Here is an 18,722-nt window from a genome sequence, read left to right as displayed (position 1 = left end):
TTACCTGCTCAGTATCAGTGCATCCAGAGCAGGTGTCTCCTGGCACACTAGTTTTTACAGCTGAGCTCCTTTGCTTGCAGCCGTGATATGTGGGCACTACAAATTAATAAGTTATCTTTGTTCATATCGATACTAATGATGTGGCTGCACTATATATGGCAGAATTAATTAGGTCCGGGTGTCGCCTATCTCGTGCGCAATGATGGATAAAGAGCTTATTTTAAACACTCTTCCCACTGTCACTGCTCTTCTGATTGCTTTGTGGAGATAGCGCTCGTGAAATACAGTTCACCATTAAAAATACACAGTTAGGAGGACTGAGGCAATGGCTCAGTGGGTAAGCACTTGCCATGCAACTGTGAGGACCTGTTGCGGAATATTACTTTAGCATGTAAAGGTGTGCTGCATTTGTTTATGCTGCATTTGTTACATTATGTAAGGGTGTGTTATTGTTTTACCTTGCCTGCCTAAGGCACCTGATTGGTCCAATAAAAAGCTGAATGGCCAATAGCTAGGCAGTAGAGGGATAGGTGGGGCTGGCAGGCAGAGGGAATAAATAGGAGGAGGAATTTAGGCTCAAGGAGGAGAGAAGGGGAGAGAACAAGTGAGAAACAGAAGGAGACTCCCAGGGCCAGACAGACAGACACAGAGTAGGACATACAGAATGAAAGAAGGGTAAAAGTCCCCTAGGTAACACGTAGATGAAGAGAATCAGGTTAAATTTAGTTATAAGAGCTAGCAAGAAATGAACCTAAGCTAAGGCCGTTCATAACTAACAAGAAATCTCTCTGTCTTGACTTGGGAGCTGGTTGGCTGCTCAAAGAAAGCCTGCTACAAAGACCAGAGTTCAAGACTCCAGAAATCCATGTAAATGCCACTTGGGTGAGATAACCAGCCTGCAGTTCTTAGGCTCAGAAGGTGGAGAAAAGGGATCCCCAGAGCAAGCTGGCCAGCAAGATTAGCTATATCTGTGAACTCTGAGTTTGATTAATAGCCCTGACTCAGTCAATAGGTGGAAGAGCAATGAGTGTGATTCCAGACATCTGTCTCAGGCCTCTACATGTGCCAATTGTGACCATATCCTGCCACAATCCCATCAGGGTAGAGACAGGAGGATTGCTGGGAATGGCTAACCAAGCTAGCCCAGCCAAAACACGGATTTCCAGATTCATTAAAAAAGACCTTTTCTCAAAAGAATAAGGCAGAAGGTGATAGGGCAGGACACATAGTGCCCTCCTCTGGCCTTCACAGTGGACGTGTGTGTGTGTGTGTGTGTGTGTGTGTGTGTGTGTGTGACGCACAGATGCACATGTGTGTATTACACACACACACATACTAAAATAGCTTCAGCATCGTCACAGAATTGTGCAGTCATTGTTGCCCTTTAGTTTAGGACAATTTACCCCCCAAGAGGGAACCCTCCTCATTTACCCATTAGTTTCCAATTCCCAGCCCTAAGCAACCTCACTATGGATTTGCCTGTTCTGTATATTTCGGAGGGCACTATACAGTATATGGTCCTTTGTGACTGGCATCTACTACATGGGATAGTTGTTTATGGCTCATCCTTCTTGTAGCATGTATCAGTTCTTCATTTCTTCTTGCCAAATAATATTCCATCCTAAGATATACCTCATTTTGTTTGTCTATCCTGCAGTTGCTGGACGTTTGGGCTCTCCCACTTTTTGGCCAGTATGAGTAACACTCCTGTAAATATCACAAACATGTTTTTGTAGGAGCTTATGTCTTCTTATCTCTTGGGATAGACTTGGAATCAGGATTGCTGGGTTTTATGGCATGTTTACCTGACTGAGGAACTGCCAGATAGTTTGGTAAAGCAGCTGCTGTTTTGTATCTTGCTCTCAGCCTGAGCGATCCCAGTTTCTTCATGCCCTTAGCAACATGCGCTGTTACTGTTTCTCATCACAGTAGGCGGAGTGGATGCTGGGCGTCTCTTCTGTGCTTATGAGTCATTTGCATATCTCCCTGAAAAAAAATGTCTACTCGGATCTTTTGTCTGTTTTAAAAATTAAGCTGCCTTTTTATTACTGAATTGTAAGATGTTTCTAATATGTTATAGGTGTATATTGTCAGGTATACAATATGAAGCATTGTAAATGTGGACTTACTTTTGGACTCCTGGTTCTATTCCATTGTTTTATGTATTTATACCCATGATAGCACCCACTGTCAGCCAGTGTGGTCAAGACTTATTATTAATATGATTGCCATAAGATTTCTGCTTTCTCATTTAAGTGTGGGAAGATCATATAGTAACTTACTTACACCTACACTTACTATTGTCGTAAATTTTTAGCTTCATTTTAATTAATGTTTTTAGCAAGCACACAAAATAGTAGGTTTCCTTATGACGTTTTCATGCATGTGTAACATTGTTCTTTTCTCGTGTTTGTACCCCAGTACCTTCCCTTGTTTCTCCCTCCCACTGGTCCCTTTGCACCCCAAAGAGTCCCCTTCTGCTTTCGTGGTGTGTGTGTGTGTGTGTGTGTGTGTGTGTGTGTGTGTGTGTGTGTGTCAGAGAGAGAGAGAGAGAGAGAGAGAGAGAGAGAGAGAGATTCAACGAGACTCACGATACCTACCTTTCTCTTTCCCCTTCCATCTCCTGTGTTCCCTTCTTCCTGCAGACCCCTTCCTTTCCCACATAGTCCCATTTCTTATAGGAAGTTTTAAAACTTATTAAAAAGTTTTAAAACAAAATTTTTCCAAGATTATTTTAGCCATTCTTAATGCTGAAACCTGTGGATTAATTTAGGAATGTTAACAGAATTAAGTCTTCCACTCCATGAACCTGACAGCTTTTATTTACCTATGTTATCTTTAATTTTGTTGGGCAGTGTTTTGTAGTTTTAGATGTGCAAGTTTTGAATTTCCTTGGCGAGGTTTATTTCTAAATACTCTTTTGTTTTGTGTTTGTGTTTGAGACAGTCTCCCTTATAGCTCAGACTGGCTTGAGCTTATGATCCTCCTGCCTCAGCATGCAGTAATGGAATGGGACTGTACATGTGTACTTTGTCCATAGGCATTCCTTGGATGCTTTTGTAAATGGGATAGTTTTCCCTTATTTTAGCTTTTCACTCTATAGATATATGATTGTTAATTTGGTAGATTGATCTGGAGTCTTGCAGACTTATGCTTAATATTTCTATGGATTCCTTTGGAGTTTTGTATTCAACATTAAACATTACCTCTTTTCCATTTCAGATGCTCTTTTTTTACCTCATTGCCTTGGCTAGCACCCCAGACATCATTGTCTCCCCTGGGTTCTTCCTTTCTTCTTCAGTTCTACTTTTTTGTTTTGTTTTCACTCTTGCTTAGTAAATTTTGATAGAATCATTGCAATGGTAATAATACCCCCTTCTGAACATTGTTACATGTTTCATTGTAGAACAGTGAAAATGGAAATGGTAAACTGTTTTTCTTGTCAATATTGGTCATTGTCCAATATGCCTTGATTTGATTTATTTACCTGTAGTTCTGAAGTCCTCTACCAGCTGTCCAAAATCATGCAGTTTTGTTTGTTTGTAGCGTTATTGGTATTGAGCCCAGAGCTGAATAAGCATGCTACTGCCACTGCTCTATGTACCCAGCAGCTCTTGAGTTTTATTCGTATTTATTTTGTACCTTACCTTTGTAGGCCTGTCCCCTGGAGTTTATAATTGCTTTCTTCCTTTTTCTTATGCTAGAAGAACCCAAGCTAATGTCATCCTTGTATCACCTGTATTGAGGTTCCTGGTTTGTTTTCGTAGCATATATTTTTATTCTTCCTAAAATCTACTGAATTCCTGTTGGAATTATCACCAGGTTAATATTTGCACCATTTATTTCTCAATGCCATTTTACATGTCCCATACATACACACTAACAACAAATAAATGTAAAAAAAGCAATTTCTGAGCAAAAAAGTTTATTTAGGAACATTTATAAAACTTTAAAAAAATGCAGGGTGTCATTGGGCATGGGGGTGCATGCCTGCAGTCCTAGCATTTAGAGATAGGGGAAGCTCCATGAGTTCAAGGCCACCCTGGTCTCCATAGTGAGTCACAGACTAGCTGTGGCCACACTGTCAGATTCTGTTTCAAACAAACTGCACTGTATTGAACAAAAGTTATAGTTGTTACTTGAGTTTTCACTGTCAGCCCTGTAGACTGTGAGCCTCACCTGGACATAGTCATCAGAGTTTCTGTGAACTTTTGCTAGATATTGAAGCAGAGAGCCTGGCATTTCAACATGGCAGCACCCAACAGCTTGGTAACACTAAAGTTTTGTTCTTTTTTTTTTTTGAGGTCCAAGCTGAGGTTGAGGCATTTTTGAGCGAGAACTTTTTACGATCAATATTATTTAACACAAACTACTTTTTGCTATAGACTTAATATTGTGTGTTAAGGAGTTCACTTGCAACATGCTTAAACAAGAAACCTCTCCCATGGTAAGGCCATTTTGGCAAGAGTGAAATGACTCTAACTACTCGCCATGCTATCAATAGTTAATTTTGAGATTTTCATTCCTACACAAGAGTTCAGCCAGATAGTCTGAGCTCCCCGTATAATTTCAGTAATTTCCTCCCCACTCGACCTCTTCTTAGTGCAGATTGTGCTTTTTATTTTACTTTCACAGTATTAGGTCACTGGAGGTGAGGAGATAAACATACTTTTTACGTGGAAGAAGTAACAAGAGTCATACATTTACATGAACTTCTTTTGCCTGATTTTGTGTTAGGAGAGAATTCAATTTTGCCACTAAGTGTGAACAGTTACCCCTGAAGCAGTCTTATTCATTCCTTGCCTCCAGCAGTGACCTCAATGTTGGGGTTGCCTTCCTATCAGGGAACACGGTATGGCATTGAGAAGACACAGCCAATTTAGTACGATGTGGTATTGTAGTGGAGATGTGCACAAATACAGAATATCTAGTAGGAGATGACTGTGTTTATATCGGAGGGAGATGAGACCTCCAGAGAGAGGTGGTGGGGAAGCGGGAGAAGTAAGTGTCTGGATTGGGTTTTAGAAGTTCCCCAGGTCAGAGAGTAGACATTCTGGGCAGAGGACACAGCGCATGTGCAGAATGGAAGCGTAGGAGGTTTAGGAAGTGTTTGCTTATACCCATGCTATTCGGAGGTGTGTCCAGAACAAGACTAGGATGGTAGGTTGTAGCCAGATTATTAAATACTGTATGCGTTGTGCCCTGCAAATCTGGTTTGAGATGCAAATCCCAGGTCAGGATACAATAGAATTACCTCAAAAAATTGAGGTAAAGCTACATCCTATTAAGCCACTGACATGCTATCCCAACACATAGAAATATTTTCCATCTCCTTTTCTACATTGCTTTACTCAATATAATCATTTTAAAAAGCCAGATTATAATACCTAGTCTTTGTGTAAACTGAATTAAAACATTAATGGTTTGGGGGATTTGAGAGGCAAGACTTTTATCTTTAAAGTTATTGAATGCTGGTATTGGAAGGAGAGTACAGAAGTTAAGAGGGCATACTGTTCTCACAGAAGATCTGGATTCAGTTTTGAGTACCATATGGTGGCTCACAACCAACTGTAGCTCCAGTTCCAGGCCATTCCAACACCTTCTGGTATCAGGTACCAGGCATGCATGTGGTGCACATGCGCAAAATGCCTATATATAAAATAAAAACATATAAATATTTTTAAAAAGGGTATTGAATTCCAAGTGTTGTGGCGTATACCTGTAATCTCAGTGCTCAGTCAGTTCAGGCAGGAGGATTATGAATTTGAGGTAAGCATGGGTGAGCTACATAATAATAAATTTGAAGCCAGCCTGAATGACCTAGGGAGGGAGACCCTATCTCAAACAAAGATAGTGAAATGGTCTAAAAAGATGGTTTTGTCTTAGTAAATAACATTTTTTAAAAGGTTGCTTCAACTGGTAAGCATTTGTAATTTTCTAAAATGTTTATTTCCTTTGTTTTTTAGTGGACAGAAGATTGCAGAAAATCAACCTATCCTCCTTCTGGACCAACGTGAGTGACCTCAGATGATCAAGCCATTGTCCTGTGCACAGATCCTGTAATGATCTCTGTACGGATCTGTAAAGATCTGTAATGATCTTCTAGAAATAACAGTAGTAAAGGAAACCTAAGCCGTGTCTTCCACCTGGAGACAAGGTTTGGTTTCCTCTTGTGTATGAACGACTCAGGCAGATATGAAGATAATATGATTAAAATGTCCATTTCCTGTCCATGAAACTAATAGGAAAGCAAAGGATTCCTGCCATCACCAAACTATTCTATGTCCTAGCAAGCATTTTTCTGCTAACAAATGGAGGCATGTATACCCCCTGAGCTCCAATGCTCTGGTGCCTGGGTGAAAGCCCTCAGACTGCATTGAAAGAGTCAAGAAATAAATCCTGACTTGATAAAACTTTCAGGCAAAACAAGATAAAAAAAAAAAAAAAAAACAAAAAAAACCGTAAGACAAGGACTGAAGCTTTATTTTAGTCTAACTTTTTTTAGTTCACATTTTTGTCTTTCCAAATCTTAGTGATGAAATGAGCCTGAGAAACAGGCAAGTATAGCTGAAGGGCATGGAGGGAACAGGATGCAGGGTAAAGGGACGGTGTAGGGAGTGGTCCTCTTTGCCCCTTGTCCTCTCCTGATTTGGTAGACTGCTGGAAGGGGGGGGGGGGAGCAGAGTACAATTGAGACTTTCAGTTTTATTATAAGGTCTAACTGGCCCCCTTCCTAGATTGTACTCTGTCGCAGTATCCTTGGGACACTGGAGTGTCACCCTGTGTCCACCCTTTTGAGCATTTCTGCTGCTCATGAAGTCCTTAGTATCTGTTGTCTTGTTTGTCCTTGAGGGTGTTCTGTCCTTTGAATTAGATTGCAAACCACCCGTGAGCCACATTGGCAGGTATGATTATGGAATGTTCTGGGCAGAGAGAATGCCGCTTCAAAGGATGAAATGATACTGTGTGTAGTAAAGTGGAAGAATACGCTAAGGTCGCTAAGGTCGCTACCGCTGATGGAGCATCAGTTACTGTTGGTTGAGAGGAACTGTGATAACCCACCTTGCCTTGATTGACCCACCTTTATGGAAAGATTGAAGAGTAACCAGCTGCAGTATTACTCTCCAGCCAATGCTGTTCCAGCTCACCCCGGGAAGGTCTTTTTTCCATCATGACTGGTACCATCTTGGCCTGCACTGCCTTCTTGATTGTGTCTTTTGACTGGTCTTACTGCCCAATTCCCTGAACAATTTAGCAAGTAATTTCTATACTAAGGGCCTTTTTTTTTTTAAATCTACCCTCTTTTAAATGTATTTTACATATAACTAGGGATATATTTTTTTACAAACTGTAAACCTTTCCTGATTAGACATAACACAACTTCTTACCGTGTGTGTGTGTGTGTGTGTGTGTGTGTGTGTGTGTGTGTGTGTGTATTACATCCATACCTATATGCTGTGTGTATTTTCTCTCCTTGCTTGCTGTTTGCTATTTCTGCTGTATTTTGTCCAGTTTCACTGTCCCATTCTTCAGCACTGAAATCCTCTGCCCTATTCTTAACCTTTCTTTTCTGAACTGTACAGCAGTAGCTCTTGGCATTTGGGAGATAAGGGTGACATTCACGTACCTTTAATTGATGAGTATCTTCATAGTCCTATGAGATCATCCTTTTCAATCAAGTGCATGAATCTAGGTAGGATACACCAGCAAATGTGAGGGAGGAAAGGGACACCTGTTTGTCTGGCCTGACCAGTCTCATCAATGCAGCTGTCAAGGGACTGACAGCCACATCACCCTACGTCCATTGGAATTCCACTAGACATTTCTTTTCTGCTGCTCATTAGCTGCTTTGTACCTGCTCTTATTTGTATATGTATGCATTGTGTCACTTGGGCGAGTTTGCAAGCCACCTAGGAAGGCAGCTGGGTTCAGATATTGTGATTGATAGTGCAGTGACTGGGATAGCAAGCGCTGAATCTCAAAAGCTCACATGACATTTACACTGTTTAAGGTAGAGTAGCGAAACATACTGTGGAGTATCCATTAATCACTAATGCTGAGTGCTTTCTACATCTTTCATGCAATCTTCACTACCCTCATAAGGTAGGTGCAGTTGTTAAATAGAAGAATACCAGCCGGGAGGTGGTGGTGCACGCCTTTAATCCCAGCGCTCGGGAAGCAGAGGCAGGCGGATCTCTGTGAGTTCAAGGCCAGCCTGGTCTATAGAGCGAGTTCCACGATAGGCTCCAAAGCTACACAGAGAAACCTTGTCTTGAAAAAAAAAAAATACCTTAGAGAAATGTTTAATGTGAGATAAAATACAAAATTAAATTAAGCTTAAATTATGAAAATAACTTGAGGTTTTATTATCAAGGTTTCCCAGGTCTCTCTCTTCCCACAAAACACTGATCCTCTCTGATAGCTTCTTTTCTCTCCATTTCCTCTGTCAAATGCTTGGGCCTATCTGAGACTCAGCTGAAGAAGACTCAGGAATTTATGGAAGGTGCTAGGGATGTGCTGACTCTGTTGGATGCTCAGAAGGGAGCAGCTGGTTGGAATTCACAGGTAGAACACCAGCCACCAATGTGCATAGCTCCAGGAGCACAACACTTAGTTATTGCATCTAGCCAGGGAAATCCAGATGCTCAGCCTGGAGGAAGGAAAGGTTTAGTACCATCAGCCCATAAATGGGGTAACAGATTACTAAACCATGGGACACAATTTAGCATGGTTAGTCAAAAAGAAGAGGAGGAGAATTAGAATTTTCATAATGAAAAGAGTTTTTCCCCAAAATATTTAAGTATACAAATATTAAGTATGCAGTATTCATGTAGGTATCAGCTTCTAAGGAACTGAGGAACTTGAAAGAACAACAAATTAATTATATATTTTATATACATGATAAGTATACATACAATAAATATACATTTAAACAAAATTATAATTAAGTCATTGTAATTTTGTTTAAATGTATATTTCTAAAATTGAGTACACTTCTCTCCACATCTGTATCACCACATGAATGGGTACTGGGTAACAGTTCCATAAAATCTTACACATATACCTGGGTCCCAAGCTCAGCAACATTTAGAGAACCAGATATTCATGGTAGTAAAGTCTACACAGAGACCCAGTAAATGACTTTCAGGAAATAACCTATCTCTGGCTGTAACTATAAGGCTAGATGATCTGGTAAGAGCCTGGTAGCATTGCAACACACACCAGTATGTACCCTACCCTTTTCTTACAGTAATACATGGCTCAAGTGATGGATGTTTTTAGGTTTAGTTTTAATCTGATAAATCGTTGAATGCCACACCCTCGAAAGCTATTTCAATTTGTTTAAAATTACTAGAGAAGAGCTAGTGTGGTGACGCGAGTGTGGTGACACATGGGAGGGATCCCAGTGCTTGGTGGGGGGAGCCAGAAGGAGTGGAGGTTCCTGAATTCAAGGCCATCCTTAACTACACAGCAAGATGAAGGCCAGCCTGAGATACGTGAGACCGTGTCTCAATCCCTGCTCCCCAAATGGGTGAGAAAATGGAGTTGCTGTATTTTTTTTTTCCCCAGAGATGAGGACCAAACCCAGGACTTAGCGCTTGCTAGACAAGCACTCTACCACCGAGCTAAATCCCCAACCCTAGTTGCTTTATTAGTGGGAGTAATTGTAGAGTTTGTCCACCAGAAAAATGGCCCAGCTCCATTAATAAGGGGTGGACATTGCTATATCCTCATAGCAGAGATTGCTGTGGGTAAGAGCAGGAAATTGAGAATGTATGTGACAGAATGGTACTTGGGCTTGGACTTGCTCAAGGCAGATAAGAGGAGTCCACAGGCACAGGGAGAATCAGAGAGTCGATCATGGGAGGCCTGTGTTTGTTGCCACTGTGGGCTTATAAGGTGACCTCGCTGAAGCCATCGTATGAGACAGTGATTTGACAATAGTGTTAGGCTGACTGACAAAGCGTTCCAGACTGGAAAACCAAGTGGTGAAGTGTCCTAATGTCTAGAAGGGTCTAGTGGCCCAGGCCTAGACTAAATTGTTATAGTTAGGAAAAAAACAAAAGTAGGCATTTTCTGTCAGCAGTTATTTTAAGTATTTGAAGTTGTAGCTCTTGAGCCACAGTTGATTCACATATTACCAAGTCATGTTAACCTTCCAGACCCAGTAGGTACAATTGTTTATTTGTATGACTTATTCTTTGAGCCAGGGCTCATGGTGTAGCCCGGCACCCCGAGTACTGGGATTACTGTGGCTGGCTCAGAATGTATAAATCTGTTCTTTGATCCCTGAGTCTACTTCAGATTGTATATGCAAAAGAGGGCCGAGGCACTGGGTGCAAACTCAACTTCCTTTGCAGATTTTGCCTGAGTAACCAACTTCTATACTGTTGTTATGGATATGTGTCTAGTCCATCCTTTCAGCTCTATAACCTCCTCCTGAAAGTCGCTTTCTGAATTTCAAGATGATGCTTTCTCATTGCAGATATAGAGGACCAGTTCCGTGGTACACCATAAATCTTGATTTACCACCCTACAAAAGATGGCAAGAATTAGCAGCTCACAAGGCACCAATGGTATGTTATAAATCTTAAATCTTCTTCTGATGTTATAGAATATAATTCTGCTGTTTAAGAAGTCCTTTATAAGTTGGGTATGGAAGCCCACAGCCATCCTTCAAGCAGCTGGGAGACTGTGGCAGGACAAGTGTGAGGTGTAGAGGCCAGCCTGGTCCACATAATGAGTTCCAAGACAATCTTGGCTATAGTGAGACCCTATCTCAAAAATACTACCAAAGGGGCGAGAGAGATGGCTTATCAATTGAGCACTTAGGGCACTCAAGATCAGTTCACAGCACCATATCGTGGCTCACAATCACCTGTGACTCTGGTTCTAGGGACTTTGATGCCCTCTTGGCCTTGTTGGGCACCAGGCACACATGTGGTACCTATCCATAAATGCTAATACTCATACACATGAATAAAATTAATAAGTTTAAAGGTGTATTTTTGATACTCTTCTGCCATGTATAGTAATTGATAGAGGAAAATATGTCATTTCCCTGTAGCTTTTGGGGGGTAAAAGTTTCTCCTTCCCTTTGTACTGTCTCCCTCCATCTAAATGATTAAGAAGCAATGCTACTTTAAAGAGAAAACTGTTTGCATAGTCATTGAAAATACTTTCAAATTGAACTGCTTTGTTACTTCTTTTTTTTGGTTTTTCAAGACAGGGTTTTTCTGTGTAACAGTTCTGGCTCTCTAGGAGCTTGTAGACCAGGCTGGCCTGGAACTCAGAGAGATCTGCCTGCTTCTGCCTCCCGAGTGCTGGGATTAAAGGTGTGTGCCACCACCACCCGGCTTGTTATCTATTTTGAATAAGTCAGAAGGTCTACGTTGGTTTTCATGACAACAATATTCATCTTAAATCTCAGTAGTTACTTTATGTCTTTTTATTGTTTTATTTTTTTTTTTCAGGTGAGGACTATAGTGAATTCCCTCAAGAATTTAGTAAACACTTTTGTGCCGAGTGGAAAAATAATGCAGATGGTGGACCAAAAGTTGGTAAGAAATATTTCCTGTAGTTAATTTTAAGGACACACATATAAACACACATACACAGAGAGTTAAAAAGTTGTGCTTGGGTGCAGAGAGACTGAAGCAGCAAGCACAGGGCCTACAAGGGTCTGCGCCAGGTCCTCTGTGTATATAGTATAGCTATTAGCTCAGTATTTTTAGGGAACTCCTGACTGTGAGAATGAGTGAGTCTCTGACTCTTGTGCCCGTTCTTGGGGCTCTTTTCCTCCTGTTGAGCTGGCATGTCCAACTTCAGTACGGTAGTTTTTGCTCCATCTTACCATATTTTCTTCTGTCATCTTTGGTTGTTAGCTCTTAGAAGCCTGTTCTTTTCTAAGGAGAGACAGAAAGGGAGTGGATCTGGAGGAGAGGAGAGGTGGGGAGGAACTGGGAGGAGTAGAGGGAGGGGAAACTGTAATCAGGATATATTGTATAAAAAAAGAATCTGTTGTCAATAAAAGAAAAAAATTGTGCATGAGATTTGTGTAAATAAGAAATAATTCACTGACCCTTTCTCAAGAACTTTAGGGGTATTTACATTTATTTTTAAGCACTGTCCAACTTGAGATTGGATTATTAGAGTCACAGGATACAAAGCATGGCAGGTTTTAGTACTTAGCGGCTCCTTGATTTGTGGGCAGTTAGGAAGCATATAGGAAAATACACAGATTTCATCAGGAGTATGGGATTTCTTGTTTTTATAGTTAGGTATACAAGTATACTACTGAAAACCTAGTTAAACTCCCCCCACCAGAACAGCTCAGTGGTAGAGCACCATGGGTAGCATATTGGAAGCCCCAGATTTGATCACAAAATGAGAAAGAAAAAGTTCATGTTTTAGAAGCACTTTCTACAAGAAACTCAAGAGATTTCTCTAAATAAAGATAAAATGCCATGTTCATCCTAACTGTGTATTATCTGGAGTCCACTGGTACCTGTGACCCTTGAAACTCCATTGTATTGAATGTTTCTTGTGGCTAGGCAATCACCGAACTATTTCCTTCCCTGACCTCCAGCCATGCAGGAAGATTTCACAGTACTTTTAAATTTAGGTGGTGCCAATGAAACATCATCTAGGGACTGACCCCCAGAACTCCTAAGGTATCCTCATCATCTAGGGACTAGCCCCCCAAACCCCCAAGGTATTCTCATCTTCTAGGGACTGGCCCTCAAACCAGGGATCCTCATCATCTAGGGACTGGCCCCCAAAACTCCCAAGGTATCCTCATCATTTAGGGACTGGCCCTCAAACCAGGGATCCTCATCATCTAGGGACTGGCCCTCAAACCAGGGATCCTCATCATCTAGGGACTGGCCCTCAAACCAGGGATCCTCATCATCTAGGGACTGGCCCCCCAAGTCCCCAAGGTATCCTCATCATCTAGGGACTGGCTCCCTAAATCCTCAAGGTATCCTCATCATCTAGGGACTGGCTCCCCAAATCCTCAAGGTATCCTCATCATCTAGGGACTGGCCCTCAAACCAGGGATCCTCATCATCTAGGGACTGGCCCCCCAAGTCCCCAAGGTATCCTCATCATCTAGGGACTGGCCCTCAAACCAGGGATCCTCATCATCTAGGGACTGGCTCCCCAAATCCTCAAGGTATCCTCATCATCTAGGGACTGGCTCCCCAAATCCTCAAGGGATCCTCATCATCTAGGGACTGGCCCTCAAACCAGGGATCCTCATCATCTAGGGACTGGCCCTCAAACCAGGGATCCTCATCATCTAGGGACTGGCCCTCAAATCCTCAAGGGATCCTCATCATCTAGGGACTGGCCCTCAAATCCTCAAGGGATCCTCATCATCTAGGGACTGGCCCTCAAACCAGGGATCCTCATCATCTAGCGACTGGAACCCCCAGACCCTTAAGGTATCCATATCATTTTTCAGATGCTGCTGCAAAGTCCAGGTCATGGCGAGGCTGGAAGGCTCTAGAGCAGATTTGGGGAACTAATGACTTTAGGATCAAATACTTTTTGCCGTGGGGGCTGGCCTGGTATTTTAGGGTACTAAGTTGCAAGCCTGGCCTCTATCCACTGCTTTCTTTGTTGTTGTTTGAAACAGGGTCTCACTATGTAGCTCTGGCTGTCCTGGAACTCACTGTGTAGACCAGACTGGCTTCAAACTCACAGAGACCTACCTACCTGTCTCTGCCTCCTGGGTGCTGGGATTAAGGGTGTGAGTCACCACACCCAGCTACCCACCGCTTTCTTCTTCAGTTGTAACAACCAAAACTTTAAAGAGACATTGTCATCTCCTCCAGGACAGAACTGCCCTAGTCCTAGGGACTGGATGATCAAAGCTCTTCCTCCTTCCATATGACCCTTGAACTCACCAGCCAGCAAGCCTGTAGGGTCATGTATGTTCTCACCTCTTCACCAGAGTTATCATATAGTAAACGTACCGGATGTACCCAGAATAAAAGTTGGTAGAAACAAAAGCAGAATGAGTCCTCACATGCCCCAGTACCTAATTCCTGCCTCTGTTCTGAATGTCTGTAGGGAGGCAGCATCAATGCCATGGTTTGGAGTCCAGTGTTATGCCTTTTAAGGCTGTCATGCACCTATGAAACTTTAGTTTTCTGATTTGGAAGGATAGCATTTACTAACAGTACATATTTCATATGGTGACTGTAAGGACTAAATGGCATATCACTCACTCTATGTACAGTGTCATGCTCAACACATGTTCATTAAGTCATCTTGGTTAAATTAGCTGGGACATTTCATTCCCAATGCCTTGAACTCACAGGGAAACAAATACTATGCTTAGTTAGGTCATCTTATGCAGATGGTGAAAATAGGATGTTGGGGCAGTGAGATGGCCAAGCCTGGTGACCTGAGTTCCATCACCAGAACCTTCCCAGTTGAAGGAGCACACCAACACCTGCAAGTTGTCCTTTGACCTCCACATCTGCCTTGTGGCATGTGTGTGCACATACCCTGTACACAAAATAAATAAGCAATTGTAAAACAAAAAAAGTAAATACAGGACTTGTGAACTTTAAACACACTGTCTTAGCCGGGGAATTATAAATTGTGCTCTCTGTATTTATGCTTAGCTGAGGTTGAGAATAAGATACAATGTCCGTCATTGAATTGTTTAGCTGTTGTTTGCTAATTGAATGCCACTGATGCAGTGTAGGTCAGGACCAGCCGTTAACCCTGACAGACAGTTTTGGGAAGTGGCAAAACTATGTGTTAGTTGCTGAGTATTGCCAGTCTCTAAAGAATGAATGAGCAGAGTTTTGCTCCTGTTGATCTAGATAGTGGGTCACTTTAAGTCATGTAGGTAAACTGATTCCAGTGCCCTTCTCTCTGGGACCAGGCCAAAGATATCAGCAGGAAAACAGAATCTGAGAATCACAGTTTCCATAGGAGTCCAACATCAAGCATTGTATAGAATCTTTTAGAAATGCATGATATTAAATGCTTTAAAAATAACATACCTCCTATTGCAATAACAGTATCTGAAAGAGCTGTAGTCAGAAAACCAGATCGCAAAGCATGGGTTTAAGTTCAATGGTCATTAGTTTCTTTCTTTTCAGCCTGGTCTACTTGGCAAGATGCCTGGCCCTTTTGAAGAGGAAATGAAGGGAATTGCAGATGTTACTGGGATTCCTTTAGGTAAATTTTACCTTGCAATGCTTAAAACATTTGATAAAACACTGCTACGTATTTGAAGTCTGATGTGCTATGTACAATGAAACGCACAAATCCTAGGTTTAAGCAGCTCATTGAAGGTTTACATATGTATCCACGCATGCACATCTCACTCATAAAAGGTGAAGGAATTCTAGTCCTTCAAAATGTTTCATCTGCCCCTTTACATACAATAACCCTGTTCTGCCTTCACCTTTATGTTAAAAATAAAATTGAGCATTTGAATTGCTGTTCTTTCTTAATCCTATCAATATAGGTTGTTGACCATCTGGGTTGTTTTCAGATTTGACGTATGTGTTTGCATGCATTCTTGCATATGTTTTTTAATGGATATATACACTAATTTCTCTTTAACTGAACTTTTGAGTCATAGGGTAGCTACCAATGTACTTAGCCTTATAAATTATGCAAGACAGCTCCTACAATGAACAGACCTATTGACAAGCATAGCATGAGAAATTTAGTTTTCTCTCGTTGACACTGCATTTCCCTGGTGAGTTACTGACTTTTTTTTTTTCAGTTTGACTTTTCTTTATTCCTCCATTTTGGGGAAAGGCACAACACTAGTCAAGGTCTCTTCATACATTTCTACAGATGAAGCACCATTTACTAAAACTGAGGCTCTCTTCCTCTGTACACCATAGTGGTGTCTTGGATGTAAGGCGGGTGACTCTGTATCCGGTTCTGTTGGTGAACTTTCTCCTGTTTCGTTGTCTTTGTCTTGTATCGGTCTCATGCTGCCTCAGTTACTAAAGCTTTACAGTAGGTACATTTTAACAGTGTAGTCCTTCCCCGTGCCTTCCTCCAGCACTGACTTATCCGCGTTGTTCTTCTGCATCCCCATATGCTGTATAACCAGCCTGCCACCTTGACAGTCTATCGATGGCTCGAATGAAGTTAACATATCCTTGAATATAGTTGAACGTTAGCCTTTGTTTAGGTATTGATTCCTCAAAGGCATTTTTCCTTTTACTATGGGGAGAAAAGGTCTTATATATTACTCATGAGACTATTCTTAGGCAGTGATATTTTGGGCAACTAATTTCTGTCTTCTTGTTTTTGTTTTTCCCTTTTTAAGACAAACATTCACTGCTATGTAGCCATGCTGGCTCCAGTTTCAGGGTCCTCCTTCTCCCCCTAAAGGGTGATGGGATTCTGGGCATGTGCAGCCTTGTCCAACTTTTGAAGTTTCTAGTTTCAGCTTTCAGTTTGTGTCATTTATTGAAAAAGGTTTTTCTTACTAACCTAGAAGCAATCAAAGCAACGGAGTCACCATTTTATGTAACATGTTTTGATAATATCTCTGTAGTTTCTCAACGAAGCTGGCTCGTGCTTTTGTTTCTTTCCCTTCACTACATGATTTTTAAAGGGCTGGTAATACTGATCGGCAAGTAAAGGGGCTTGTTGCTGAGCCTGACAACCTGCGTTCTGGATTCCTGGGATTGACATGGTGGAAGAAGAGAATCAACTTCCATGTTGTTTTCTCATCACCACACGTGCACCATGGCACACTTACGCACACAATGGCAAACCTATGCACACATCATGTAGATGCACATGTGAATAAATGCACATGTAAATAAATATAAAAATATTTTATCAGGCAGTGGTGGTGCAAGTCTTTAATTCCGGCACTCAGGAGGCAGAGGCAGGTGGGTCTCTGAGTTCAAGACCAGCCTGGTCTACAGAGTAAGTCTCCAAAAAAAAATTCTAACTGAAAAATAATTTAAAAAGATAACATACTGGAAATATGCCATTTACATGAGAAGAAAGTCTTAATATAAAAAGAGCTCTCACAAGTAATTAACAAATATAAATATCTTTAGAGAAAAATGTATTAACATAAATTAACTGAAAATAAAATATATTGGGGTAAAAATGCATGTTAAGCCCAGCATGTCAGCATTTAACAAGACAGAGAAAAACATGCTACATATCTTTAGGCTAAAAGTGGAATGGCATTTTCCTTATGCTGCCATGATTATTAACAAAAAACTTCCTTTTTTTCACAGGAGAGATTATTTCATTCAACATTTTCTATGAATTGTTCACCATGTGTACATCAATAATAACTGAAGACAATAAAGGTAATCTTTGCTAAGGAACATGGCAGTGCAGAATACAGTATAAAATAAAGCTTTTTTAGAGGAGAATTAGAACATTTATTAATGGGGCTTGCTATTTAAATTATGTGTATGTTGTGTACAGTTGAGTATATCTTGGTAAATTTTTATAAACACACTGAAAATTAGCCTTAAGACAACTAGAATGCGTATTAAACTTTAAATCAGACGTGTGCCACTCCCTAAAGACTAAGCATCCAAATATATGGGCCTGTGGGGGCCATTTTTATTCAGACCACCACAGGCAGTGACAGATGTTTTCCTGGAGACCCAGAACCAACATCCTGTAGCTAGAGTTTTCCTGCCTGGCCCACGGTCAGGGCAAATCTCTCTCACCTGCCAGTTCCACAGCCACTCAGACCCAACCAAGTAAACACAGAGACTTATATTGCTTACAAACTGTATGGCCATGGCAGGCTTCTTGCTAACTGTTCTTACAGCTTAAATTAATCCATTTTTATAAATCTATACCTTGCCACATGGCTCGTGGCTTACCGGCATCTTCACAAGCTGTTTGTCATCGTGGCGGCTGGCTGTGTCTCTCTGACTCAGCCTTCCACTTCCCAGCTTTATTCTCCTCCTCCCCCCTTGTCCCGCCTATACTTCCTGCCTAGCCAATGGCCAATCAGTGTTTTATTTATTGACCAATCAGAGCAACACATTTGCCATACAGAACATCCCACAGCAACATCCTCTCATAGTTTCCCAGCCAACAAGCACTGTGTATGGGACTCCTACTTTTCTAACGTTTTCCTGGCTGGTCCCCAAGATATATGGCACAAGGTGACTTGCTCTTCATTCACTCTGACTTTTGACCTACATCTAATACTTGAGATCGCCATCTATAAGGGTTACTTAAGGAATTAGGTAAGTCACATTAATAGAGGTAAAGATATCTATGTCCTGGTAGAACTGTAGTTGTCCAAGAAATAAGGATTTGCTTCCATAGCTGATCTTATCCAGAGCCCCAGATCTCCGATGTTGGATAATGTCCCAATGTGATAGTAATACTACTTTGAACTTGTTAAGCCTTATTCTGACTGTCAGGCTTCTTAATTATTATATCTTGCTAGGTGGTACAATTGGGAACAAATATTCACATCTATCTGTCCTTCAGTGATTAAGACACCATTGTATTTTAAGTGAATACATGTCTCTTACTTACTTCCTAATAGGTCACTTACTACATGGAAGAAACATGGATTTTGGAATATTTCTTGGGTGAGTAAGTAATGACATACTTTTACTCTGTAAGAAGTGTGGACTGTAGTCTTACCTTGATGAAAAGTAAGCCCCTGGTCTGTGCAGAAGATGGCCATGAATGAAGATGACTGGATTCCTTAGTGGTGGAAAGGCAGG

The 18,722-nt window shown here is 41.3% G+C and overlaps 1 protein-coding gene across 1 annotated transcript in view; it reads left to right on the top strand.

The window, feature by feature from the left end:
• Asah1 (N-acylsphingosine amidohydrolase 1) overlaps positions 1-18,722 on the top strand; it is a 35,640-nt gene that overhangs the window by 9,851 nt on the left and 7,067 nt on the right. Inside the window, exons 2-7 of the mRNA XM_059244691.1 lie at positions 5,967-6,013; positions 10,487-10,577; positions 11,475-11,561; positions 15,126-15,204; positions 17,253-17,327; positions 18,539-18,584. Of these exons, the coding sequence (XP_059100674.1) occupies positions 5,967-6,013; positions 10,487-10,577; positions 11,475-11,561; positions 15,126-15,204; positions 17,253-17,327; positions 18,539-18,584 (425 nt within the window). The remainder of the gene's footprint in view (positions 1-5,966; positions 6,014-10,486; positions 10,578-11,474; positions 11,562-15,125; positions 15,205-17,252; positions 17,328-18,538; positions 18,585-18,722) is intronic.

The sequence above is a fragment of the Peromyscus eremicus genome, chromosome 17 (genome assembly GCF_949786415.1).
Source record: "Peromyscus eremicus chromosome 17, PerEre_H2_v1, whole genome shotgun sequence".
In the NCBI taxonomy this organism is placed as follows: domain Eukaryota; kingdom Metazoa; phylum Chordata; class Mammalia; order Rodentia; family Cricetidae; genus Peromyscus; species Peromyscus eremicus.
This window is presented reverse-complemented; position numbering and strand designations above follow the sequence as displayed.